This window comes from Bufo bufo, chromosome 1 (assembly GCF_905171765.1).
Source record: "Bufo bufo chromosome 1, aBufBuf1.1, whole genome shotgun sequence".
In the NCBI taxonomy this organism is placed as follows: domain Eukaryota; kingdom Metazoa; phylum Chordata; class Amphibia; order Anura; family Bufonidae; genus Bufo; species Bufo bufo.
Window position 1 is genome coordinate 524,156,828 of NC_053389.1, and position 27,409 is coordinate 524,184,236.

Here is a 27,409-nt window from a genome sequence, read left to right on the forward strand (position 1 = left end):
AACTGACATTTAGAGATTTAAGAGTGAGAAGTGTTTAGTTTAGTTTTTTTACCCTATTACATTTACTGCCACTTAGACAACCTCTATAACCTCTTTCCGAACCAACCAGTTTCTGTTCACATAGCCTTATGAGGGCTTGTTTTTTGCGGGACAGGTTGTATTTTCTAATGGCACCATTTAATATTCCACACAATGTATATTAATGGATGGAACAGGAAAAAATGCAATTGTGTCATTGTTTCATGGGTTTCATTTTTACAAAGGTTGCTGTGCAGTAAAAATGACATGACCAGTACAATTACAAAGATACCAAATTTTTTTTAATTTTTGTTACATTTTAATAATATACAATAAAAATCTCTATAGTTTGCAACCCCTATATTCTGACACCAATAACTTTTTTACATTTCTGCCTACAGAGCCGAGTAAGGTTTTTTTTTTTTGTTCTCCATGGGATAACATATTATTGAATGCAATTCGGCAATTCACCATATGCCAATTACAGTGCTTTCAGAAACCCTACAGATCCTTTCACATTTTCACATTTTGTTATGCAGCCTTGTGCTAAAATAAAAAAAATCAAGTGACAACAGAAAGCAGCGAGCAGGTGTTATTACAAAAAGCTGACCCATAAATAACTCCCTACTGAAGTGGCTTTGGGACTTTTTTTTGCAACTTTTTAAAAGTCCCTGTTATAAATCTGGACTTAAACTCATTAACATAAATAACTACACCCACTTTTACATCTTTTCAAAACTGCAAAAACTTAAAAAATGCAAAAAGTCACAAGAATTTTGCACAAGTGACCTCAAGAGTGTAGGACTTGATAAATTCCCTCTCCAAAGTCTTTTCGATGAGCTATAATTAATATTTTGGTTAGGCCGATTCCTGGCATATTTGTTGGGCAGCAGCTGAATCTGTGGTGGGGCAGGACCCTGCAATGCCGGATCCACAGAACTTCAGCAGGCTGTTCTATGCTGGGTACTGGGTTTGACTGGTGTTCCCCTCCCTCTTTTTTTGTTCACACTCCTGCTTTAATCTTATTTTCATGACATGTTATATTGTGGTCAATTTTTTTTATTAATAGATGTTTTTATTACAAGGGAGTTATGCCGCATGGCATTACTTCATGTAAAGACAACCTGTCACCACTAAATGCAGTGTGGTCTGCAGGCAGAATGTTATATAGCAGGAGAAGCGGAGAAAATATTATACATTTCTGTGGCAAATGGTTTGGTAAAAATTGTAATTTACACATTTATACCTTTCCTCTTTGTGACTTGAGTTTATGTGGCAGTTGTTATAAGTGATTGTTAGTAAGTGGGTGTGTTACGGATAATGGTTATGGAACCACTTTGTCAACTAACCAGTTTGATTTAGATCTAGTCCTGAGAGCGTTATCCCAGCGGTCTCATAGTTTTCACCCTTTAACCCCTATACAGTGATCTAGACTTTGCTGCAGAGAAGCAACCTCTTGGAATAGTCGCAATGTAGTTGGCAGCTGACACACAGAGGTCAGAAACACTAGTGCAGTACTCAATAGGCTGGTTGAGTATATACAAGACCAAGGCAACCACAGACTCAACAAGACAAGGTGAGGGACACAGAACAGACACAGGCCTGGCGCTATAATAAGGCAGACCAAGCAGCTGCCTCAGGGCGCAGAGACGCAGAGTCAAGGGGGGCAGAAAAATAAAACATTTTTTTTTATATCTGTATATGTAGCGCAGCGCCCAGGGAGCTCCCTGCACTTACTATTATTCCTGAGCGCCGCTCCGTTCGCCCGCTGTGGCCCCAGTTACTGTCTCCCGCGCCGTATGCTAATTACTACTAACTTCGCAACAGGGAGGAGACATCAGCTTCTCTCCCTGGGCGTCTCCTTCTCCCTGGCTGTAGTGCTGTCTAATCACAGCTCAGAGGGTCACAGCCAGTGAGAAGGAATGCCCAGGAGAGAAGCTGAGGTCTCCTCCCCACTGCTCCGATAGTAGTAATTATCATACAGCGCTGGAGACTACCAGGGGCCACAGCGGGCGCATGGAGTGGCATGCTACATATACAGATAGTTATCCTACAATGTTTGGACCCATGAAAGGTCCTCTTTAAATAAATCCCGATGGAGGGGGAGAAATGTGACATGGGGGGGGAATTTCACGAAGGGGGTGATGTAAAAATGAGGGGGTGATGTGACATTGAGGGGGAGAAATGTGACATTGAGGGGGTGAAATCTGACATGGGGGGGGCAAAATGTAGCTTGGCTTGTGTTGGCAAAAATCCTTGCACCGGCCCTGAACAGACACATGGTAGTAGCGGACAGAACAAGGTCAGAATTCAGACACAGACAGACCCTTAACACAATCTGGAAAGACCAGGCAGACAGATACAGTATACAGTAAGCACCAACAAAGAACAAGCAAACATAATCTGAACATACCCAAACAGAATTTGTTGAATAACCAGGGTCAGGAGACACAACTCAGAATATATAGAAGGGAAAATTAACACATTAGTCAAACAGATGCACACAAAGAGCTAATGAAGTACCCTAGCAGTACTGAACTAAAGCAAGACACAAACACAATGGCCCTAATTCACTCCCATAAGTAGCCGGTGTCTGAGAGCTGAGTGAAGATCCATTGTAAATGTGTATAAAACTGTGTTACCTATTTTGTCTAAGAGACCCCTTGTAATATAGTCTCCTGGTGACAGGTCACATTTGTGATTTTCTACAGCACACAAGGTTTGCTATAGCATGGGTTCAAATAACCACAGATTATCTAGCTTTTGGTCTGTCCAGGAATCTTCCGTGCGACTGCCTAATTTCCTAGACTTAAAAAGGACCTCTCCAGACATGTCTGTTTGTGAAACTACCTGCATTCCCCATGTAACAACAATTCTGGAGCATCTATTCTTATGAGTCCATGTTGTGCCATTCCTTCATTATTTCTAATGAAGTCCATTTTTAAACAAGACGATGAAAGCTTGTTAAAGGAAACCTGTCACATTGAAATAAAAAAAAGGACTACAAATACATCAAATAGAATCCTTCATACACTAACCATCTCTTCAATGTATGGGAACAACATGTCTCCAAAGTACTCAGTTGCTTCAATTGGAAGCTGCGCAGGCAAATTATCGATGGAGCACATCAGGATCCCATTTCCTTCGACACTACAAAATAGAGTCCACGTTTATTCCACAAGTAATTAACCAGTTTCATATGTGAAAATAATGAAATGGCTTACCTGTCATGAATGATATGTTGGTTAGCATCATACATGCAAAATGGCGTATCAATTGTTGTACATTCAGTCATGAACTCTATGGATCCCCCAGTGTCTGCAGAGATGTCCCCAATGGCTAGAAGTCTGGAGAAATACAATTAAATTGATGCACATACATGACCTGTCCATGACAAACCAAAAAAACTGCAGCTTGAAATGTGCCTCTCTCCGATAGACTGGGCTACTTGTGTGTGATCCAATCAAAATGGGACCACACTGGGAAGAGGGCATGCTGGGTAATGTCTACCACTTTATACACTATAACATAACATGAGATTTAGGCCTCTTGCACACGACCGTATGGCTTTTTCAGTATTTTGCAGTCCGCAAAAAAACAGATCCGCAAAAAATACGGATGACGTCCGCGTGTATTTAGTTTTTTGCAGAACAGAACAGCTGGTCCCTGATAGAACAGTACTATCCTTGTCCGTTATGCGGACAATAATAGGACATGTTCTATCTTTAAACGGAACGGAAATACGGAAACGGAAGGCATACCTTCCGGGGTTTTTTTTTGCGGATCCATTGAAATGAATGGTTCCGTATACGGAACGCAAAAAAAACTGAACGCAAACGGAAAAAAAAAAAGTTGGTGTGCAAGAGGCCTTTGTGGTAGTCCCCAAAAACCTAATACACCAGTTTTTACAGGAAGTGGAAGAAGAACTGCTACAAGGGAGGCTACAAAGAAAGGAAATAATCAAACACAGACATACATTTGGCACCTAAAAAGACATGTTTTCTGTACCAACTTCTCACTTAAAGGGGTTAACCAAATTCTGAATATTATGGTCATATAATAAACACACAACTTCACTAATCATACACCTAGTCCCAAATGGCCATATTGTGGCCTCAGCAGTTATGTGCCCTTCTACTGCAGCGATGGTAGCCATGAAGTCAGTGGCTGCAGCAGTAATGTGCTGGGTACTTGTAAACACAGATTAGAGGGCACCATCAGAGTGTCTGTGGTGGACAGGCAGGGCATTGCAGAGGTGACATCCACTTTAACTAGAAGTTATCTTTATCTGTATCTGGCTTATAGTATAGACAGATTTCCTTCTATTTTATTTCTTCCAGCGATTTCCCTGGCTACAAGTAAACGTAATCTTTCACATTCTGCACCCTCTTTACAGCAATACCACCAGGATGATTTGCTCCTGTAAATTTTACTACAAGACTTTTAGTACTTGAAACAAAGTGCAAATAATAACAAAAAGAAAAGTGTACCTAAAAGATATACAATGAATATTTGTAATACAATTCTTTTACATTTTCCTTGTGAAATAGGAACCTCCGTGGGTGCTTGAGCCTCTTCCTAGGCCCTTCCTGAGCACTGCCCATTCAACTGAATAGGGCTGAGAGCAATACCAAGCACAGCTACTATACAATGTACGGGGATGTACAGACCACGGCGCTCACAGGAGCTCCCCTTCAAACAGCTGGGGTGCTGGGAGTCAGACCCCCCCTCCTCCCGCTGATCTGATATTGATGGCCATCAATACCAAATTCCTGAATAATCCCTTTAAACCATCGGCGCCACGGCCTCCACTCGCTTATACTGAGGACAGACAGTGGATCTAGCGCATTCCCAGTCCGTCCCCAGTGTAAGTAAATGGAAGCCACTGATGGACAGGACCCTTCACCCGTGGCCATGTTCAGAGGAAAGCACCCAGAAGCAGGTGAGCAGACTTGCATGCAAATATAAATTAGACATTGGCGCCAAAGGTTTCATTATGCTCATTACTGGCTGCATGCATGTGCTATTCCCAGCACAAGTACAGCTAGTAATATAAATTATCCAACCCTTTAATCACTTCAGATAATATAGCCCTAAAGATGGCTACATGATATCCAAACAGCAATAAATCCAGACGCGGTGCTTACTTGTGAGGTAGTTTTGGACATCCTTCGGTGACAATTGCAGACGACTTAACAGGAGCTAGCAGCCTTTGCGCATCCTGTCTGTTGAGCAAACGGGGGGTATGTGGATCCCAATATATTCCATTAATCAAGCAAGTGGTGTAAGGTGCAATCTTTTTGGAAAAATAACACAAGTAATAAAAAAGGCCATGAAAAAGGCTGTCATGCCATAGAGACTGGAAAATAATTAACTGGATTTAGAACAAAAAAAAAAACATAGAAAGTAAAAAATCCTACATCGGTATTAAACCTTGATGTATAAAGTTCTGGATTCTTGTCATATTCTACTGGGTCATAAACTCCATCCGTTTTTCTTACAAGATGGTGATGACGACTTAACACAGTTCCATATACTTTCCTGAGATCTACAAGAAAGGTGAAAAGTAACTTGGTGGTAGGCGATTAAATGATCAAACTAAGAGATGGACAGTCTATTACCTCCAGTCTTGGAAACTTCTTGCATCTCATGAAGTTCAACAAACTCGCAGGGCAATTCATTAAATATTTCCTGAGCTCCCTAATTTACAAAAGAAAAACACATTAATGACAAAAATCCTCTTTGAATAAGGGTGCTCAGCTGAATCTAGACCTTTAGGTACACTACAAATGACTGGACAATAATCGACATTCACATTGTATCCTAAAGAGGATTTCTAGGATTAGAAAAAAAATGGCTTATTGCTTCCAGAAACAGTGCCACACCTGCCCACAGTTTGTGTGTGGCATTGCAGTTCAGACCATACACTTTAATACAGCCTAGCTGTGTATATGCACATAATCACCAGAACAGAATAGACCAAAAAGCTCAAAGATCCAGATAGTTAAAGTAAGGCCACTTTCACATCACCATTTTGATTTCTCTTCTTCTGATCAGTCAGAAGAACAGAAAAAATGGATCCTTTATTTTGACCATCCATTGTGCTTATTTTGCATCCATTTTTGTCACTTCCATCAGATATCCGTTATTTTAAATGGGAGAAAAAGTCCTTCACGCAGATAGCGGAATTCTGATGCAACTGACAAGAACAGATGCAAAATGAGCACAATGGATGCTCAAAATAAAGGATTTATTTCTTTTAATGATGTGTTAACGCATTAGAAGATCGGAAAACAAAATGGTGACGTGAACATGGCCTTATTTGTTAACTATGGCTGAAATATTATAAGTCATGATCCCTATACATGAACACATGTCCTCGCGGTTTGGTAAGGGGGGGGGGGGGGGATAATAAAATGAAGAAAAGTGTACATGTCACTAGCCAAGTCACTAGAAGGCTGCAGAGGTAAAGAGGTGACGGTAACAGACTGTTCTGTGTTATAGATGTCAGTTCCAGCTTCCCTGCAAGTGTCATCATATGAAAGCTAAGATACCAGGCTTCAATATGATACCAAGATCTGAGATCTGTCCCTTAAACTCTAGTCACAGTAAAGGCGGGGCAAATTACATACTGTATATTTTTAGCAGTGAAAGAGATAAACTTCGGTTCACTTACCTTTGAAACATTGCCTGTCCCAGTAAACACAAAGGTTAGAGGTCCGATAGATTTTGGCATCAAGCCGAGAGCTATTTCATATCCCGCATCCCTCACAGCCTGGACAGCATGGCTGCTGTTGCGGTAGTTATGAGCCATACCTATGTGCTGCAAACACATTTCCTTCATTAAAAACAGCATAAAGAACTGCAGGAATCACTTCAAAGGAAAGCATACTTGGGGTAAAAATTAAGAAGCACTCACACACATTTTTTTAGTCTCTGACCTGTTAGAAAGGTACATGATTTAAACTGTAGTGAAGGTAATCATCTTACCAGTGACTATATTTGTGAGTTATAACCTCCCTTCTGATACTCAGCTGTGTCATGTGACCAGCACCAGTCAGTCAGGTCTCCATTCATTTCTATGAGACTGACATTGAGGCTCTCATAGGAATACATAGAGAAACTGGCTTACTGTTCACACATAAGATGCTGTGCTATTTGGAGAGTCAGAGTGCAGAGCTGAGAAGCAGAAGGGAGGTTATAACTTTCAAATAGAGTCTGTGGTAAGAAGATTACCTTAACTACAGTTTACATGATGTACCTTTCTAACTGGTCAGGGAATAAAAAATTTGGGAATGCTTCTTTAAAGGGAACCTGTCACCTAAAAAACGCCCCCAAACCACCAGCATTACCTTAAAGCAGCCAGCAGTATGTTCCTAAAGATCTTTTTCTTCCTCCAGCCAGATGCACCAAAATCTTGAAAACCGAACTTTAATCCCTTGCACGCGCTATGTAACAGCAGAATTTGAAGTCAAGGGGGCAGCGGCCTCCTCGCTTCAAGTCAAGCTAAGCCCGCCCCTTACCCTTCCTCCCTTCACGGTGATTGACATCCTGCTGTGAGGCTGGGATCGTGCAAGTCTCGGGCATGTGCAGTGCGTTCTTTGTCACTGCGCGATCCCGTCTCCCGCACTCAGCCGGCCGCTTTCCTCCCTTTGCGCATGCACCGGGCACGTGCGCACGATGGAAAAGCCCGGCGCATGCGCAGAGAGGGGAAAGCGGCCGGCTGAGTGCGGGAGACGGGATCGCGCAGTGACAAGGAACGCACCGCGCATGCGCGAGACTTGCGCGATCCCAGCCTCACAGCAGGATGTCAATCACAGTGAAGGTAGGACGGGCTTAGCTTGACTTGAAGCGAGGAGGCCGCTGCCCCCTTGACTTCAAACTCTGCTGTTTAATCCCCTTCACGTGCTATGTAAGTTCGGTTTTCAAGATTTTGGTGCATCTGGCCGGAGGAAGAAAAGGATCTTTAGGAACATACTGCTGGCTACTTTAAGGTAATGCTGGCGGTTTGGGAGGCATTTTTTAGGTGACAGGTTCCCTTTAATTTGGATATTATTATGCTAACTGCAATTATAACTGTACAGTTTACACATGCATAACTTACCATGAAAGGAGTGTGATGTCCCAGTGCAAGAAATCTCAGGCCCAAGCCATGCAGCATGTTGATCATTCCTGCATAAATTAATTGACTAAGATCAGGTTATTTTTGCAGACAGTCCATTCTTGGGACAGCAGATCCATGTGATCACCTCTTCCCTGTGCTGTGACAGTGCACACCTGGATGCACAACGCAGGTCATTCACAGATGAATTGATGGCATCAGAGCCTAAGGAAAAGGTAATTGCATGGCCATCTGTATGTTACATGATTAGAACAGAACACCAGTGCAGCCATATTGTTTACGCAAGTCTGCAGCTGTTCAACTCCATGTATATATTTATTTCAACTGGCTCAATATGGCTGTATATTTCTATAGATACCAGTCAAAGAGTGCGTCCTTGTAAGATGTGAGATTTATGGATTTATGCATCTACAAAATTAGGATATGTACCTGCTACTCCAGCCCATTGTCCAAAGGCCACAACTCGCATTCCTTTATGATCTACCATTTTTTCATAATCAATAAGTCGAATTTCCTTTGAGGGAAAAAAATAAAAAATACATAAAAGTCATATACGTAAAAGTAAAATAAAAATGACATGCAAAAGCCAAAAAACGGAACAATAGCAGTTTTTAGTTTGTTATTTGGGGAACTATATGATCATCAAGGTCATCCCACTGCACAACCCCTTTACAAACTATGTACACCTTTGGGGGCAATTTCTTTTTATTATTGCATTGTACGTATTTTAAGCTAAAAATCATTTTTATTAAAAATATGGAATCCTTTTTTCTGTACATAGCTGAAATGCTGTAGTAGCAGCCTGTGGATTTTCTGTCTTTTCTATCTTCTGGGGAGCTGACGGGCTCCTTATCTCTGGTCTCAGACATTATAAACACTCATTAACAGTTTTTTTGTGTGACTAGTACTTTCACTTTGTGCCGTCATCTAATAACCCTCATCTCTAAACTACTAAGATGTCATAAATACTTATTTAAGCCACATTCTTTTCAGCAAGATAAGGATTGAGCTTTAAAAAGGACCTTTCATGTTTTTTTTTTTTTTGTTTTATTAAATACCTTTCCTTGCGGGGTACCCCACAGCCAGGGAGAAAAAAAGCTCACCTTCTCCCTGGCTGTGACACTCTCCGCTGTGATCGGATCACGGAACAGCCAGAGAGAAGGAGACGCCCATTGAGAAACCATGGCGTCTCCTCCTCCCTGTACCGATGCTCAGGATTAACATACTGAGCTGGAAAACTGCAGGGGGACACAGCGGGGCGTAAGAGCGATATTTAAAAAAAAAAAAAAAAAAAAAAAAAAACAGGCAGGGTGGCAGCATCAGCCGAATCGCACAGGGCAAAGGCATTTTTAGAAGATCTGGTGATGTACCAGGCTCTCCTTAGGGCTGCCAGGCAGAGGCTTCTGTCCAGCAGCGAGCCCGGTGACGTCACCGGCACTGATGGGCGGGCTTTAGCGCTGCCCTAGCCTGTAAAACGGCTAGGGCAGCACTAAAACCAGCACATCAGTACGCCGCAAGGAAAGGTGTTTAATTAAACAAAAAAAAAAAAACATGAAAGGTCCTCTTTAAAAGGGGTTCTCCGGGAATTATAGGGGTTCTCTCGAGGAATTTAGAAAATGAAAATACTTAAATATTACTTTTTTATAAATATATTCCCAGATACCTTTCATTAGTTTAAATGGCTCACTTTGTTTGTTTGTTTAGGGAACAATCATTTGCAGAAACAAAATGGCCGCAGCCCTATTAGTACACACAAAACCTGTCCTAATCACACAGCAGGACAAGTTACTTCACAACATTGAGATAGAGGAAGCTGAGACAGCTCTTTCCTACTTGTCAGGGATTATGATGCCGAATACAGATAAGAAAGTTTGCTGAATATCTGTAGTAATGCAGATCACGAGGAGACGTGAAGTACAGAGAGGACAGACTATAGCTCAGTGTTGTGAAGTAACTTGTCCTGCTGTGTGATTAGGACAGGTTTTGTGTGTACTAATTAGACGACGGCCATTTTATCTCTCCTAATGATTGCTCCCTAAAAAAAAAAAACTAAAAACTAATGAAAAGGTATTTGGGAATATATTTATAATAAAGTAATATTTAAGTATTTTCATTTTCTTAAATGGCGTTATCCAGGTTCAGAGCTGAACCCGGACATATCCATATTTTCAACCAAGCCAGCCCCCCTGACATGCTCTGATGCCCTTCTTTGCCCTACGCCGAATCGCACAGGGCAAAGGCATTTTCAGGAGATCTGGTGACGTACCGGGCTCTCCTTAGGGCTGTCACGCAGAGGCTTCTGCCCAGCAGGGAGCCCGGTGACGTTACCGGAACTGATGGGCGGGCTTTAGCGCTGCCCTAGCCTGTAAAACGGCTAGGGCAGCACTAAAACCAGCACATCAGAGGCGGCGACGTCACCGAACACAATGCTGGGCGGAAGCCTCTGCCCGGCAGTGTTTTATTGGAAAAAAGTCCTTGCCCTGCGCGATCCTGCGCCTGGCAATGAAGAGCATCGGAGCATAACATCATAGGGGCTGTCTGGGTGAGAATATGGGAATGTCCAGGTTCAGCTCTGAACCCGGACAACCCCTTTAACCCTTTATAACAGAATGGCTGAATATTTTTTAGTAAAGGAAAATTGAAAATATGATTTTTAGCCAAAAATGAGTAAAATGCTATCAAACAAAAATTGCCTCCAAATGTGTACATAGCCTTTAAATGAACTTTATTTTTTAATGGAGCAGTTTTCTCAAGAGAGCATGTGAGGAACATAATCTTAAAGGGGTTCTCCAGGAATTAAGAAAATGAAAATACTTAAATATTACTTAATTATAGATATATTCCCAAATACCTTTCATTAGTTATAATGGCTTGTTTTGTCTGGGGAGCAATTATTAGGATAAATAAAATGACTGCCATCTTATCAGTACACTCAAAACCTGTCCTAATCACACAGCAGGACAAGTTACTCCAAAACACTGAGCTGAAAAGCTCCTCTCTGCTCATCAGGGATTATGACGCTGAAATCTAGCTGATAAAAAGTTTAGCTGTAGGAATAAAGTTCATGAGACGACATGAAGTACAATGAGGAGGGTGGGGATGTGACTAATGAGCAGTAGCCCTTGTATGCAGTTTCCATTACCACAGCCCCACATTACCACAGTCTGTCCTGTCCGTCCTCTCTGTACTTCATGTCTCCTCATGAACTCCATTCCTATAGAGATTCAGCTAAAGTTCTTATCAGTTGTATTCGGCGTCATCATCCCTAACAAGTAGAGCTGAGGTGAATGAGGTGACCTTAAACTCAGTGTCCTGAAGCAACTTGTCCTACTTTGTGATTAGGACAGGTTTTGTGAGTACTAATAGGATGGCAGCCATTTTATTTCTCTTAATGATTGCTCGCTAGACAAAACAAGCCATTACAACTAATGTAAGGTATTTGGGAAAATATTTTTAATAAAGTAATATTTAGTATTTTAAATTTTCTTAAAGGGGTGGTCTCATCTGAGACCATCGTAGCATATTGCTAGGATATGCCCCCATCATTGTCTGATAGGTGCAGATCCCACTGCTGGGACCCACACCTATCTCCTAAACTGAGCCCCAAAAGTGGTGGAGGGGGCACTGCGCATGCTCAGCCGCTCTCCATTTATTTCTATGAGGCCGCCGAAAATGGCTGAGCACTGGCTCAGATATTTCCGTTGGGCCTATAGAAATGAATGGGAGCGGTGGCCGGTCATGCGCAGTGCGCTCCCATTCTCTTCTATGGGGAGAGCACTTGGTGGTGGTCGGACCAGAGACCTCCAGCCACCACTTTGGCCCGCACCGTTCTCGATATAGGCGCGGGTCCCAGGGGTGGGTGGCACCTATCAGACAATGGGGCCATATATTAGATATGCCCCCATTGTCTCAGATGAGACAGCCTCTTTAATTCCCGGAGAACCCTTTAACGAAAAGCATAATGGATGACCATAAAGATAGCATTTAACTCCATCCCTCACCATGCATGAAAAGAATATCAGTCACCATCTACCTCAATCCTTTTTGTGCATCTTAAACAAGAGCTGTGTCAGAGGTGTTTTACAAGGTTTCCTTTCTCTTGTTATTTTATAGTATAGAACAGAAATTATGTTAATTCTTACTTGTTTTAGTATTTCATCTAACAGTGACATATTTGCCTCCTGAGCCTTTATAGTGTGAGAAAAGAAAGCATATGTCTTTCTGGGAATCAGTTTTTCTTCTGGTGGTCTCTTCACTCCCACAATTAGTGATGCCTCAGAGATGTCTTCCTGAAGAATTCCACCAGCTTTGATATAGTCCTGAAAAGAAAAGAACATAATAATAATAATGCAGAATAATGAAGAAATATAATACAAAGCACTTTTCTACGGGTAAGTATTTTGGTACCACACCTTCACAGTCAATTTAGAGCATGACAGTTCAGCACATCATGTTAGTGTCATGCCAGTGTTGGTGTATGTCATAGATAGTTTCATACATACTCACATTATAAAGGAGGTTGAGGTCTGAGGTTTTCGCCAAAGACCACAGTTTGAGTGGAGACAACTCGATTTATGTCAACCAATTACTGTGTACTGACATGTTCTTTCTGGTGGCCGTACAAAACGTAGGCGTGGTTAATTTTTCAACTAGCTGGGGTTTGATACAAAACAATCACTGTTATAGGACCACATTTCGCTGCAAGTCTTTGCACTTCTCCACAACTTTATCCCTGACCTGTCTGGTGTGTTCCTTGGTTTTCATTATGCCGTTTGATCACTAATGTTCTCTAACAAACCTCTGAGGCCTTCACAGAACAGCTATAGTTATACTGAGAATAAATTCCACACAAGTGGACTCTATTTACTAATTAGGTGACTTCTGAAGGCAATTGATCACACAGGATTTTATTTAGGGATATAAAAGTACATGCGCCAAATATAAATGCACGCCACACTTTTCAGATTTTTATTTATTAAAAATGTTGAAAACCATGTATCATTTTCTTTTCACTTCACACATACTTGCTACTTTGTGTTGATCTATCACATAAAATCTCAATTATTTTGGTTTCTGGGTGTAGCATGAAAAAAGTAGAACAGTGGAAATGGGGTATAAATATTTTTTCAAGGCACTGTACATAAATATCTTAATACTGATATGTACCGATAGCTGTACATGGAGGAGGGGGGGAAGTGTTCAGTGACCGATACCATTCTCTATATAAGTGTGTATACATAGATAGCTGTCAACTATTTAGAAATCTGCTCAGCTTCTCCTGCTTTATTGCATTGCATTTAGTAGTAACAGGTCCTCTTTAAAAAAAAATCTATCCTAAATATGTGTTTGTTTATTTTTTGGATTGTTTATTTTTTTTCACATTTTTGGGAAAGAGGACGATTTGAATTTTTATTTTATTTTTTCATATTTTATCCCACCACCCGTAGACCCCAACATTAGATTGAAATTTGTATAAAGTAATGGAATTCTATCCATTACAATATACAAAGATTGATATATTCCAATACAGTGTTGCAACTTGCAGGCCTGAATTGGAATCTACCAGTAAGTCTAGAAGCCCAGTACAGGTGGTGGCTTATTACTTCAAAGGAACGCCTTACCCGAACTCGGCCAGGGGGAGGCGTTCCTGCCCAGCAAGCACACACTTGGCCTTTCAGATGCTGTGGTCACATTTGATAATGACATCTGAGAGGTTAAATGTCTGTGATTGGCATTATCACCAATCATAGACATTAGCCCCAGGGAGTCCGATGTGTGTCCTAGTTGCTATGGCGCTCGCTCTTCTCTGGGCATCATCTTTATAGACCTGACATCCACTGTACATGTATGGCAGATGTCGGGAAGGGTTTAACTGCAGAAAGAACTGTACTTGGCACATTTCCTTGAATAAAATAAATAAAAGGCTAAATATTGCTCGTTTTACACGGACTACTAAGCCTCATAATACTCTTACACTTTCTATCTTTAGGGATCACTTCTCAGTAGTAATCTCATTCTCATCACAGACAGAGTTACAATTAGATATCACCTCTATATAGATTACACAGGATCCACCATTCACAATAGGTGATGTCACAGCGTATCTCCTCCTCCCTGTAAAATGAGCTCTGCACAGGCCATGGAGCATGTCTGGAGATCAGTAGGTCAACGCCAGTCTACTGGTTCTAATGGTTTGCTGAATGCCAATTACGTACATTAAAATAAAATGTAAAAAAATTACAATCAGAAAATAAAAACAAAAAAGGAATATCTATTGGTATCTGGTTTTAATTAGTAAAATACACAAGTGATATCTGCATGCAGGAACAAGCTTTGATTTGCTCCACACGAGTATATACATGTCTCAGCCGACGGTCTGATGGTAATGGTAATGTAGAAAGTAATCTTGAATGAGACAGACAGAATCTGAAAAATGACCATAATGCAGATGTGTTGTATGGTGCTTATATTGTATGGTACGGATAAGGAAAATTGGGCACATCCAGCAGACGTAACAAGCATGCGGTATGCCTGACTGAATAAGTGTAATGTGGTAACACATTGGGAGGCAAAATATCTGATGACATAATTCAAATGTGCCTGAAAAGAATAGGTGTAGAAATGATCATCTTGTAGTAAGTTTTGAAACATTTTTAGTAGCGATAAATAAAAGTGATCCCAGATGCTCAATGCCCATGAATCGATAGCATCTGTGCTCACACATACACTTAAAGGGTTATTTTCATCACACATTTATGACACACTTACAGGATATGTGCAAAATGTCTGACAGGTGCAGTCCCACCTCTGGGACCTGCACTTGTCTCGAGAATACAGGTTCTATAGCCCCATCCAGACAGCGGCTGGTCACCACATTTAGTCCAAGATTGAAAGATAAGGTGGTTGGGATTAAAGAAACAGCCAAGCTTGCCGTGCAATGCCTTTTACGTAACTCACATTCATTTCTATGGGAAATTTGCATAGAAGTGAATGGGAGTTACATAAAAACCACTGCTCATTGAGCCGTTTACATAGTTGTGGCCACAACCATTTTTGGTTTTGTTTTTTAAATGTGTAAAAAGCACCCATTTGTAAAAAATAAATAAAAATAGAGATGTGTCAGAAAAAAACGCATCAAAAATGAGCAGAAAAATAAAACTGATTCCGTGCTGATTTTTAAGCGTGGTTTTCAAAATCAGTCGTGTGAACTGGCCCTTATAAGATCTCCGGAGGTAGTATTTAATGCAGCTTACATTTGGTTAACATTAGCGGTAGGAGTTCCGTCATAAATGTCTGCTGTCAGCCTGACCAAAAACGCTACATACAGCGGTATTTGTCCAGCCATTTTTTGCCAGAAAGTGTGCCTATCACCATCGGTTCGCATTATAGTCAATGGGGAGCAGTCAGGGAACAGTAGTATTCCGCTATAGTGGATATGGCGACTTGAACGTAGCCTTGCACATTCAATTGTTTTGTCATCTAACAGCTACAGTTTAACAGAAAGCACTGCAAGTACAACAAAACGTTGTGGTTTCCTTAAAGAGAATCTGTCTGCACAAAATGCAGTGCAATCTGCAGGCAGCATGTTATAGAGCAGGAGGAGCTGAGCAGATAGATGTATAGTTTTATAAGAAAAGCTTTGGTAAAACCTGTAATTTATACATTTATATCTCTGCTTTTTATAACTTAAAGAGGTTGTCTCCCTTCAGTAAATGGCACTTATTATGTAGAGGAAGTTAATACAAGGCACTTACTAATGTACTGTTATCCATATTGCTTCCTTTGCTAATTAATACATTCTAAGAGTTACAATATAATGCTAGGCGATCCTATCAGTGCTACGTAGGTCAGGACAGGAGCTCTCACAGACACATGCTGCGAGTTTAACGCATTCACTCGCTTGTGTGAAACCAGCCTTAAAGGGGTTCTGCACTTTGTTTAAACTGATGATCTATCCTCTGGATAGATCATCAGCTTCTGATCGGCGTGGGTCCGACACCCAGGACCCCCGCCGATCAGCTGTTTGAGAAGGCAGCGGCGCTCCAGCAGCGCCGCAGCCTTCTCACTGTTTACCGCAGGCCCAGTGACGTCATGACTAGTATCACTGGCATGGGTGCGGCTAAGCTCCGTTCCCTTGAATGTAGCTTAGCCCCGCCCAGGCCAGTTGATACTAGTCGTGATGTCACTCGGCCAGCGGTAAACAGTGAGAAGGCCGCGGCGCTTCTGGAGCGCTGCTGCCTTCTCAAACAGCTGATCGCCGGGGGACCCGGGTGTCGGACCCCCGCCGATCAGAAGCGGATGATCTATCCAGAGGATAGATCAGTTTAAACAAAGTGCAGAACCCCTTTAAGGCTCAATTACACGTCAGTGTTCGGTCAGTGATTTTGAGCCAAAACCAGGTGTGGCTCTAAAACACAGAACAGGTGCAGATCTTTCCCTTATCCTTATGTCTGTGGAGGCTCCAATGCTGTTTTTGGCTCACAATCACTGACAAATTTTTTTTTTACATCACCATATTCTGACCCATAACTTTTTTTATAGTTATGTCTACTGAGCTGTATGGACTCTCATTTTTTGCGAGACGATCTGTAATTTTTATTGATTCCATTATGGAGTGTGAGTAACTTATTGATCACATTTTATTACATTTTTAAACCATTTGCCGTATTGGAAAAATATTTTTAGATTTTAATAGTACAGGCATTTTCAGATGCGGTGATGCACATGATTTTTTTAATTATGTGTTTTTTTATTCTAAGAAAAGGAGGATATTTTAAAGTTTTTTTATTTTTTATATTTCTGTAGCCCTTCTAGGAGGCTACAATGTCCACTACTTAGTTTTTTATAGAATATTACTATACTCCAATAAGAAGTATAGTAATTAGTGTTGAGCGAAGAGAGCTTCAGATGCTTCATCCGAAGCCACTTCGTTCAAAACTTCGGAATACTGTACAGAGATCCGCCTCTGTACAGTATTAGAATGTATGGGCTCAGATGAGCAGAAGTAAGTTATTCACAAAGTCGCGTGTAACTTCGTTAAATAACTTCGGTAGTTGATTATTAAAGTGGAAACCACTTTAAACTGAACTCGGCTCTGGTTCAGACTTAAAACTCAGCTTTGACTATAAAATATAGACAGACAGAACTACAGTTGACAATGGCCAAGACCATGGAGGATAAAGCCAATAGCAGGCCGCGACAGGAACAAGCCTGCCTAGCATCGGGGTGACAGGCTTCAGAAGCGACGTGGGTGCCAGGGAGCGAGGTTAAGTACATTGTGTGTGAGGGGCCCGGGCATATCGGGGGGGGGGGGGGGAGGGGGGGGGGGCATTTTAGGGTTCGTATAACCCCTTTTAATGTACAGTATAATTCATATGTGGTAAATACAAAGACCTGGCACAGGATCTGTTTGTTCCAAGGACTTCACAAAGCATCAGGAAGCCTTCTTTATGTGCGGAGGAAAGGTGATTTAGATATCAATACAGAAAATGATTTATTATAGTTGGAATAGTCAAACTGTGGAATGCACGACCCCAAGAAGCAGTTATGGTAGGTGCTATATCAGCATTTTAAAAAGGGTTATATGCTTACTTTGATGGGTATAAGTTTAAAGGAGTTGTCTCATCTGAGACAATGGGGGCATATCCATAGGATATTCCCCCATTGTCAGACAGGTGCGGGTCCCACCACGGGGACCCGCACCTATCTCCTAAACGGAGCCCAAAAAGTGCTGGAGGGCACACTGCGCATGCGCAGCCGCCTTCTATTCGTTTCTACGGGGCCGCTGAAAATAGCTGAGCGCTGGCTGACAGTTGCCCTTTAAACAATTAACTATGTATAATTTATCAAGAAAGTCCTTGATAAGGGCTCATTCACACGACCGTATGGTCGCCGTGATGCGGACTGCAAATAGTGGTCCGTTATGCATGCGGACCTATTGACTTGAATGGGTCAGCGTTCCGCAAGGTATGGCAAAGATAGGCCATGTTCCATCGTTTGCGGTGCGGAGACACGGAAGAGCTTCCGAGTGTTTCCGTTCCGTGCCTCCGCTCTGCAAAAGAAAAGGACATGTCATAGCGGGACCATTTAAGTCAATGCATCCCCATCACTGAGCGCACGTGGCTGGTGTGCGTGTACTGCGGACCTGCTGTGTGCAGTCCACAATACTGGCACGCCTTATGTTCATGTGAATGGGGCCATAAGTCAGCAACTTCTGAAAAAAGACGTTGGAAAAAGAAAAAAAGTCACAAACCTATTCCAGTGGAGGAGCATTTCTAGTCAAAACAAGACATGCAATATTTAATAAACTGCACACAGATTTGAAATATTACCCTTATGATAAACTCCATCTATTCACTTTCAGAAAAACTAAAGTTTTACTTTGTTCCAGTTGAGGTGAACTGAGTGTACAGGAAAGAACTCTGTCTCCCTCTCTTTTTACGTTTTCCAAGGCGTTGCAATGAAAGGAAAACTTGAAATATTCTTCTCCATTTGTTTTTGCGCTAGTAAGGGAGAAAATGTGTCTTTGTGGTAACACAAGGTGTCCTTGAATCGCTGGAACAAAACACTTTCATTCTAAACGTTACATGTATTGAACAGCATTGCCCAGTAAATGCAATAATGCCCAGATAGTTGACCCTGGTACAAAAGTAAAAGTTGAAGAAATACTGTTACATTTAAAAACAAATTAATGGCTGACCTCAGCGAATTTTATTGTTGGGTTCCTTGTAAGAATTGACATTTTACAACTCTTAAAAGCTGAAATGTGTTCATAGAGATCAGAGGTCACACCTCTCAACCAACTGCATACTGCTATTCAGGTACTGTTATACTCTGTTTGCCTTTATATGTAGCTTCTGCTGTCCTTTCAGTGAATACCATCCTTTATGCTATAAACCACTCAAAGTAAGGCTTCGATCACATCACCGTTCAGCCTCTCCGTTCTCCTGCCCCGTTTAGGGGCAGGAAAACGGAAAGGACGGATTCGGCACATAACTAAGCCGAACGGAGCCCACAGGCCCCATAGACTATAATGGGGTCCGTTAGGTTTCCAGTCAGAAGATTTTGGAGCAGAGACAAAAGTTGTGCATGCAGGACTTTTGTTTCCACTTCAAAAATCTTCTTCTGAGCGGAAACCTAACGGACTCTATTATAGTCTATGGGGCCCGTGGGCTCTGTTCGGTTCAGTTATGTGCCGAATCCGTCCTTTCCGTTTTCCTGCCAGAGAACGGAAAGACTGAACGGTGATGTGAATGAAGCCTAATAATGTTCCTGAAAGTGAACCAGGACATTCAAGTAGCCATTCTGTTAAAAGCAGCTCACCCTCATCCATACAGAAAAGGAGAACGCAGCTCAAATTGGCTGCCATTTACTGTGAGATCCACTTAAAGGGGTTCTCCGGGACTTAAGAAAATGAAATTATTTAAATATTACTTTATGATAAATATGCTCTCAAATACCTTTTTCATTACTTAGAATGGCTCGTTTTGTCTAGGGAGCAATTATTAGAATAAAATGGCCACCGTCCTATTAGTACACACAAAATCTGTCCTAATCAAACAGGAAGAGAAGTTACTTCACAACACTGAGGTAAAACACCTGCCTCATCCTCCTCTCTGCTCTGCTTGTCAGGGATTATAATCCTACAGGTGAATCTCTGGGGGAATGGAGATGATGGAGACAGGAGAGGATTATGGGGTGTGGCTAATGAGCAGCAGCATTTGGATGCCGTCTCTATTACCACAGCCACAGTCTGCCCTGTCCATCCTCTGTACAAAATTCCCCAGAGATTCGGCTAAAGTTCTTATCCGCTGTATTCAGGATCATACCAAAATTTTGATTCGATGAACAATGTATTGCGATACTCAAAAAAATAAAAAAACACCAAAAAAAGCTGCGTGCATTCCGCATTTTATGGAACGTCCGACACATAATAGTGACTAGAAAATGGTGAATCGCATGTTTGTTTTGTTTTTTTTTCCTGTTACAGCGTGCACCACATAGGAGATATTTTTAATATTTTATTAGTTTGGACCTTTTCAGACGTGGCTATACTTAATGTTTATTTTTTTTATTGTTTAGATATTTTTGTATGTAAAATTAGGACAGGTGGCAACAAACTTATTTGGTGTTTTTTTTACTTTTTATTTAATTATCTATTTTATTTAATTAACTAATAGCTCCCTTATGGGGCTAGAACCCTTGTCCTCTTCACCCTAATAGAGCTCTATTAGGGTGAATAGGACTTCACACTGTCCCTGCTGCCCTTTGCTTTGTGCCCACAGCAGCAGGGAGCTTACCATAGCAGCCAAGAATAGCTTTAGTAGCGTCCTGGCTGCCATGGTAACCGATCAGAGCCCCACGATTTCACTGCTGGGGCTCCGATCGGAAGCTGCCACTGCCACCAATGCAAATACTGAGGATGAGTGGCCTGTGGCCACTGCGCCACCAATGAAGATAATACTGGGGGGACATTGCGGAGGGTGGGAGGCCCTGTGGCTACCAATAAAGATAATACTGGGGAGAGGGGTTGGGCACTGCGCCACCAATGTAAATAATTAACCCCTAAATACAAATGTAGGCAGTGGTTTCCGGCTGTTTCACACAGCCGGCACCCGGCCTCAATGACATGGATCCCTGTCATTGAGGCCTGGTGCCGGATATGTGATCTGGCCGCCTACATTTGTATTTAGGGGTTATTTTCATTGGTGGCACAGTGGCCTCCCCCCAGTATTATTTTCATTGGTGGCGAGCAGCAGCTCCATAGCCCCTCCCCTTAATACTTTCATTGGTGGCAGTGGCGGCCGCGTCACAGTGGGAAGGGCTGATGAAAACATACTAGGCTGGGCAGTAGTGCAGCCTAGTATTGGAAAATAGCAAATCCCGGTATCGTATCAATCCGGGTGCAAAAGTATTGATTGGGTATCGAAAGTTTTATAGCCGATGCAACCCTACTCTGAAGTGAGTTTTGGACATTTATGAAATGCATGTCACAAACAAAAAGGTTAATTACTCTTATGCCTCATGCACACGAAAATACAGATGACGTCCGCGTGCATTCCGTATTTTGTGGAACAGAACAGTTGGCCCCCGATAGAACAGTACTATCCTTGTCCGTAATGCGGACAATAATAGAACATGTTCTATTTTTTTTGCAGAACAGAAATACGGACATACGGAAACGGAATGCACACAGTAACAAAAAAATTTTGCGGACCCATTGAAATGAATGGCTCCGTATACGGTCTGCAAAAAGAAAAAGAAAGAAAAAAAGAAAGACACGGAAAGAATATACGTTCGTGTGCATGAGGCCTTACCGGTAATTTGATTTTCCTTTAGCCTCCACAAAGGCACCACCTGGAGGGGGGGGGGGGGGGGGGGGTTACCCCGCCTTCTCAGGGACAGGAAACAACTGAGTTCAGCTAATAAAAGGCCCCCTCACTCTTACCTTCTCCAGTTAATAACCGAGGACTCAGAAATAAATGCCATAATTTAATAAAGTTCAACATATAACAAAAAATTTCTTGAACCAGATACATGATACAACAGAAACACTTCTTAGGGTCCATTCACACGTCCGTAGTGTATTGCGGATCCGCAATACACCCTACCGGCACCCCCATTAAACTTTCTGTATACAAATGTACTTTTTCAGATGCTTCAGATTTATTATTGCCTGGAAGGAACAGTTTTGTTTTTGACCAGGAATATTGAGGAGTAAAACCCTCTCCCCTGTTCCTCTAATGGGACTTGTATAATGGCCTTTTTAGTAGAAGTAAGGCAATCTGCTGGTCCATCTCTTCCTGATCTTCTCTGTTCAACTTTGAGTTTTCCAGATACTTGTCTGGAGAGATCTGCAGGAACTCTAGACGGTACCCCTCTATGGTTGAGAGAACCCAAGGAGAGGCATGAATTTTTTCCCAGGCTGACCAAAACAGTTTTAGCCTTCACTCCATCAGACTTCTGGTGTCATTGGGACGAAGGACGGGAGGATTTGTCAGGGTTGAATAGGAAACCTTTATTTTTCCCTTTTGATGATTGCCAGGAAGAGCTGGGTTCTTTTTTCTTCTGGTCAAACCTATTACGTCTTTGGGGGCAAAAGGAGAGTCTTTGGTGGAAGAATTTTGACTCCGTTGGAAAGCCCTTTTTCCTGTCAGAGGCTTTCTTTAAGATGTTGTCTAAGGCGGTTCCAAATACCAGATCACCTTAACATGGTAGGGAAGACAACCGATTTTTTGACGCTGTATCACCCGACCGTGACCTCAATCAAACTGCTCTGCGGGAGGAGTTGGATAGAGCTGCCGTCTTTGCTGAAAGGTTCACAATTTCCACTGAGTCATCCGCCAGAAAATTAGAGGCCTGTTTAAGCATAGGGATGGACGCCAGGATGTTCTCCCTGGGAGTGCCACAGTAAGTGTTCTTCTAGCTGACCTAACCCCAAGGATAGAGTCCTAGCTGTGTAAGTGGCAGAAATTCCTGGTCTTAACATGGCAGTTGATGACTCCCAGGTCTTCTTAAGAAGAGATTTGCATTTTTTATCCATAGGGTCTTTTAATAACCTTAGATCCTCAAATGGCAGTGAGGATTTCTTGGAAATTCTCGCCACTGGAGCATCAACCTTAGGGGGTCTGTCCCATGAAGACGAATCATCTTCAGCAAATGGATATTTTCTCTTAAACATTTTGGATGCTGGTTGTCTCTTTTCAGGGTCCTTACTCTCATTATGTATAAGAGTCTTAATGTTGTTGTGGACCGGAAAAACATGTTTCTTTCTGTCCGCCAGTCCCAAAAACATTTGGTCTTGAACGGAAAGGGGTTCTTTGGGTTCTTCCAAATTTATTGTGACTCTGTTTTTAACAGATTAAGTATCTTCAATTGAACAGAGCGGACGTCCAGAAGCATTCTCTGAGACATTAGAGCTTGTATCAGAAGACACTTCCCCTTCATCAAAATCAGAAGCCTGCTCTTCCAGAATAGGAGTTTTGGATGTGGAGGCTCTAGGAGCAATGGCCGAAAGTTTTTCTTCAACCACTGCTCCAACTTCCTCTTTAATCATGGCTCTTAAAGGGAACCTGTGATCAACTTTATGCTGACCGTACTGAGGGCAGTATAAAGTAGTGACCGAAATGCTGATTTCAGTGGTGTGTCACTCATGAGCTAAAAGTAAGTGGTTGCCGAGAAACAGCATCATTATCATTGCAGCCCAGGCCTCGAAAAGAGTCAAATCTACCTGAGAAGAGTCATGGTTATTCATGAATTCCTGCTCTCCTGCCCATCTGCTGATGATTGGCAGTTCTGTCCTAGAGAGAAAGGGAGAAAACTAGGTAGAAGACTGTCAATCATCAGCAGGTGGGCAGGGAGAGCAGGAATTCATGAATAACCATGACTCTTCATGTAGATTTGACTATTTTCAAGGCCTGGGCTGCAATGATTATGATGCTGGTTCTCGGCAACCACTTACTTTTAGCTGATATGTGACACACCGCTGAAATCAGCATTTGTGTCACTACTTTATACTGCCCTCAGTACAGTCAGCATAAAGTAGATGACCGGTTCCCTTTAAGCCTTCTACTAGGTTAGGAGTTTCTTCCGAAACTACCCTATTAGCGCATCTTGGGCACAGAGCTTTTTTGGAAGAAGCCACAAGTCCCTTTTTACAAATTGCATATTTCTTCTTTTGGGACTGTTCCCCTTTAATGTTTTCTCTACCCTAGAAAATATAACATTGAGGGAGACCTTAGAGCAGATTGTTATCTTTAAAATTAGAACCGTCACCCAAGAAGAATAGCCCCTTGTGCACAGAAAAATTTAGTGACTGGGACAATATTGTCATCAGGAAGGAGGCTTACAGAGCTGGAGGGCCTGAAGGAATCAGTGGTCTTGCGGGTGGAATCGATATCCGCCTGTTGACCGAATCAAGGGTAGAGACATGCTGACCGCAGGAGGCGCACTAATCCACCATAGAGGGATAACCCTGTGAGCCTCGGCATTCTCCCTTTAAAACTGCGAGACGACATCAGCGCTGCGACGCTGGCGCCTGCGTCACTATGTCAACGTCTCTGCGTCACGCTCTGGGGAACATGGGAGCGCTCCCTGGCCCATGGGAACGCCCCCTGCCACTGCTTCAAGCGGCTCCTTACCTCGGAACACGGAACGACATATGCCAGACTTACACCGAGAGGAAGGAGGAGCGATCCACCTTGCTCCGCGACACCTCCTCCTGTAGCGGCCCTCGGGGTGAACTAGGATAACCTACCAAAGGCCCTGCACTCCATGCTGATCCCATGATCCTGCCTTCAAAGGAACAGGAAACAACTGGATACGGTAAGAGGGAGGGGGCCTTTTATTGACTGATCTCACAGTTGTTTTGAGTCCCTGAGAAGGCGGGGTAACCCTCTAGGTGGTGCCATTGTGGATTTTTTTAAGCTTACCTGTAAAATCCTTTACTCGCCGAGTTCATTGGGGAACACAGGAGACCATGGGGTATAGCTGCTGCTGCCACTAAGAGGCGACATTAGGAACAAAAAAAAGTGTTAGCTCCTCCTCTCAGCTATATCCCTCCTGCATTCACTGAGCTAAATCAGTTTGTACAAAAGCAGTAGGAGCAGCCAGGAGAAGCCAACAGAAACCAATTGTATGAAAAAGAGCTGGAGATGGGTCAGAACCAAGAACAGGTGGGACACACCAAAAAGAACCAGCAATGAACTTGCTGGGTGGGTGCTGTGTCCCCCAATGAACTCAGCGAGAAAAGCATTTTACAGGTAAGTACAAAAAAATCCTATTTTCTCGCTCATATTATTGGGGGACACAGGAGACCATGGGATGTTCCAAAGTAGCAACATGGGGAGGGAATAAAAAAAGACTAGAACAAATCTAAGGCAGGTCATAAGGCACCGCACAGAAATGTGGGGAAAGGATGCACAGGAACCCTGAATAGGACAGGAAGAGCATGAACCAGGAAGGATCGCCAGAGAGCGTAGAACGCACGGCATCTTAGACTAGGCAAAAAGAGGAAAAACCCAGTTAAACGACGCCCAAGGGCTCGAGAGGCTTCAGAAGATGTGGATAGCAGCACATAATATCCACAAGAAGGATAAGCATGTCTGACGACTGAAGAGGATGTGCGGAAGGTACTTCTGGATAACGAGGACCACAGAATTGCTGTGGGAACCTCGACTGGAAATCCAGGATGTCTTGCATGGCAATAGGCCCCATGGAAAACCGAGGGGTGTCTACTCAACAGAAATGAACCTGTAGAATCTGGGTATGCCCGAGACCTGGTGAACTAGCAACAGGAAAACCCAGACACTACCTTCTCAAATGTGTAAGTATCAGGATGGGATACTTCAACCAAGGAAAAAAACTGGGAAAACTGGAAGGAATTACTGGGCAACTGGCAAAGGACTAGTCTTGTAGGGATCTCCCAGGTGCGTGAGGAGACCGCTGTGGGCCAATTTGTAAAAGAAAATAGTGAGTAGCCACTCCCTTGTAAAGAATCCAGCACGAAAAGAGACTAGGGATGGGCAAGGGGGAACATAAACAAACAAACAATGGGAACCAATCAGAGGAAGAAAATGAAAAACTATAGACAAATGGGGAGTAGTCTAATAGGAAAAGACTGTGTCCCCAGGGATCAATCGCATCCCAGCAGTGCAGCAGAGAGCAAAGCGGCAGAAGAGTGCAGCCAAAGCAACCTCCGCCACTGGACAAAATGAAGACTGCGAGTGATGCTGGAACCAGGACCATATCATGACTGGCATTACACAGCCTGAGGAAACTGAGCAACCGCACTCTTAAAAGAGAGTAGGCTACAATACATGAGAGAGCACACATACACTCGCCGGAATACACTCATGGAAGCCGATGCAAAAAGGTAAGGATCGCAGCATACATCTCTGCTTAAAAAGGAAACGCCAACTAAGGAGCAGGCATTGTGGAAGACAGGTGCCCCCAGAGCCGTAGAGGCTTGTCGTGAGACTTCTAACAAAAGAAACTGCTTTACACTACGTGCAGAATTATTAGGCAAATGAGTATTTTGACCACATCATCCTCTTTATGCAGGTTGTCTTACTCCAAGCTGTATAGGCTCGAAAGCTTACTACCAATTAAGCATATTAGGTGATGTGCATCTCTGTTATGAGAAGGGGTGTGGTCTAATGACATCAACACCCTATATTAGGTGTGCATAATTATTAGGCAACTTCCTTTCCTTTGGCAAAATGGGTCAAAAGAAGGACTGGCTCAGAAAAGTCAAAAATAGTGAGACATCTTGCAGAGGGATGCAGCACTCTTAAAATTGCAAAGCTTCTGAAGCGTGATCATCGAACAATCAATCGCTTCATTCAAAATAGTCAACAGGGTCGCAAGAAGCGTGTGGAAAAACCAAGGCGCAAAATAACTGCCCATGAACTGAGAAAAGTCAAGCGTGCAGCTGCCAAGATGCCACTTGCCACCAGTTTGGCCATATTTCAGAGCTGCAACATCACTGGAGTGCCCAAAAGCACAAGGTGTGCAATACTCAGAGACATGGCCAAGGTAAGAAAGGCTGAAAGACGACCACCACTGAACAAGACACACAAGCTGAAACGTCAAGACTGGGCCAAGAAATATCTCAAGACTGATTTTTCTAAGGTTTTATGGACTGATGAAATGAGAGCGAGTCTTGATGGGCCAGATGGATGGGCCCGTGGCTGGATTGGTAAAGGGCAGAGAGCTTCAGTCCGACTCAGACGCCAGCAAGGTGGAGGTGGAGTACTGGTTTGGGCTGGTATCATCAAAGATGAGCTTGTGGGGCCTTTTCGGGTTGAGGATGGAGTCAAGCTCAACTCCCAGTCCTACTGCCAGTTTTTGGAAGACACCTTCTTCAAGCAGTGGTACAGGAAGAATTCTGCATCCTTCAAGAAAAACATGATTTTCATGCAGGACAATGCTCCATCACACGCGTCCAAGTACTCCACAGCGTGGCTGGCAAGAAAGGGTATAAAAGAAGAAAATCTAATGACATGGCCTCCTTGTTCACCTGATCTGAACCCCATTGAGAACCTGTGGTCCATCATCAAATGTGAGATTTACAAGGAGGGAAAACAGTACACCTCTCTGAACAGTGTCTGGGAGGCTGTGGTTGCTGCTGCACGCAATGTTGATGGTGAACAGATCAAAACACTGACAGAATCCATGGATGGCAGGCTTTTGAGTGTCCTTGCAAAGAAAGGTGGCTATATTGGTCACTGATTTGTTTTTGTTTTTGAATGTCACAAATGTATATTTGTG

The 27,409-nt window shown here is 42.7% G+C and overlaps 1 protein-coding gene across 1 annotated transcript in view; it reads right to left on the minus strand.

The window, feature by feature from the left end:
* Positions 1-27,409, minus strand: part of AASS (aminoadipate-semialdehyde synthase) — a 77,021-nt gene that overhangs the window by 38,042 nt on the left and 11,570 nt on the right. Inside the window, exons 3-11 of the mRNA XM_040411649.1 lie at positions 12,283-12,459; positions 8,570-8,654; positions 8,123-8,190; positions 6,695-6,841; positions 5,640-5,718; positions 5,439-5,566; positions 5,166-5,314; positions 3,243-3,365; positions 3,057-3,168 (exon numbers count right to left, since the gene is read on the minus strand). Coding sequence (XP_040267583.1) covers positions 3,057-3,168; positions 3,243-3,365; positions 5,166-5,314; positions 5,439-5,566; positions 5,640-5,718; positions 6,695-6,841; positions 8,123-8,190; positions 8,570-8,654; positions 12,283-12,459 — 1,068 coding nt within the window. The remainder of the gene's footprint in view (positions 1-3,056; positions 3,169-3,242; positions 3,366-5,165; positions 5,315-5,438; positions 5,567-5,639; positions 5,719-6,694; positions 6,842-8,122; positions 8,191-8,569; positions 8,655-12,282; positions 12,460-27,409) is intronic.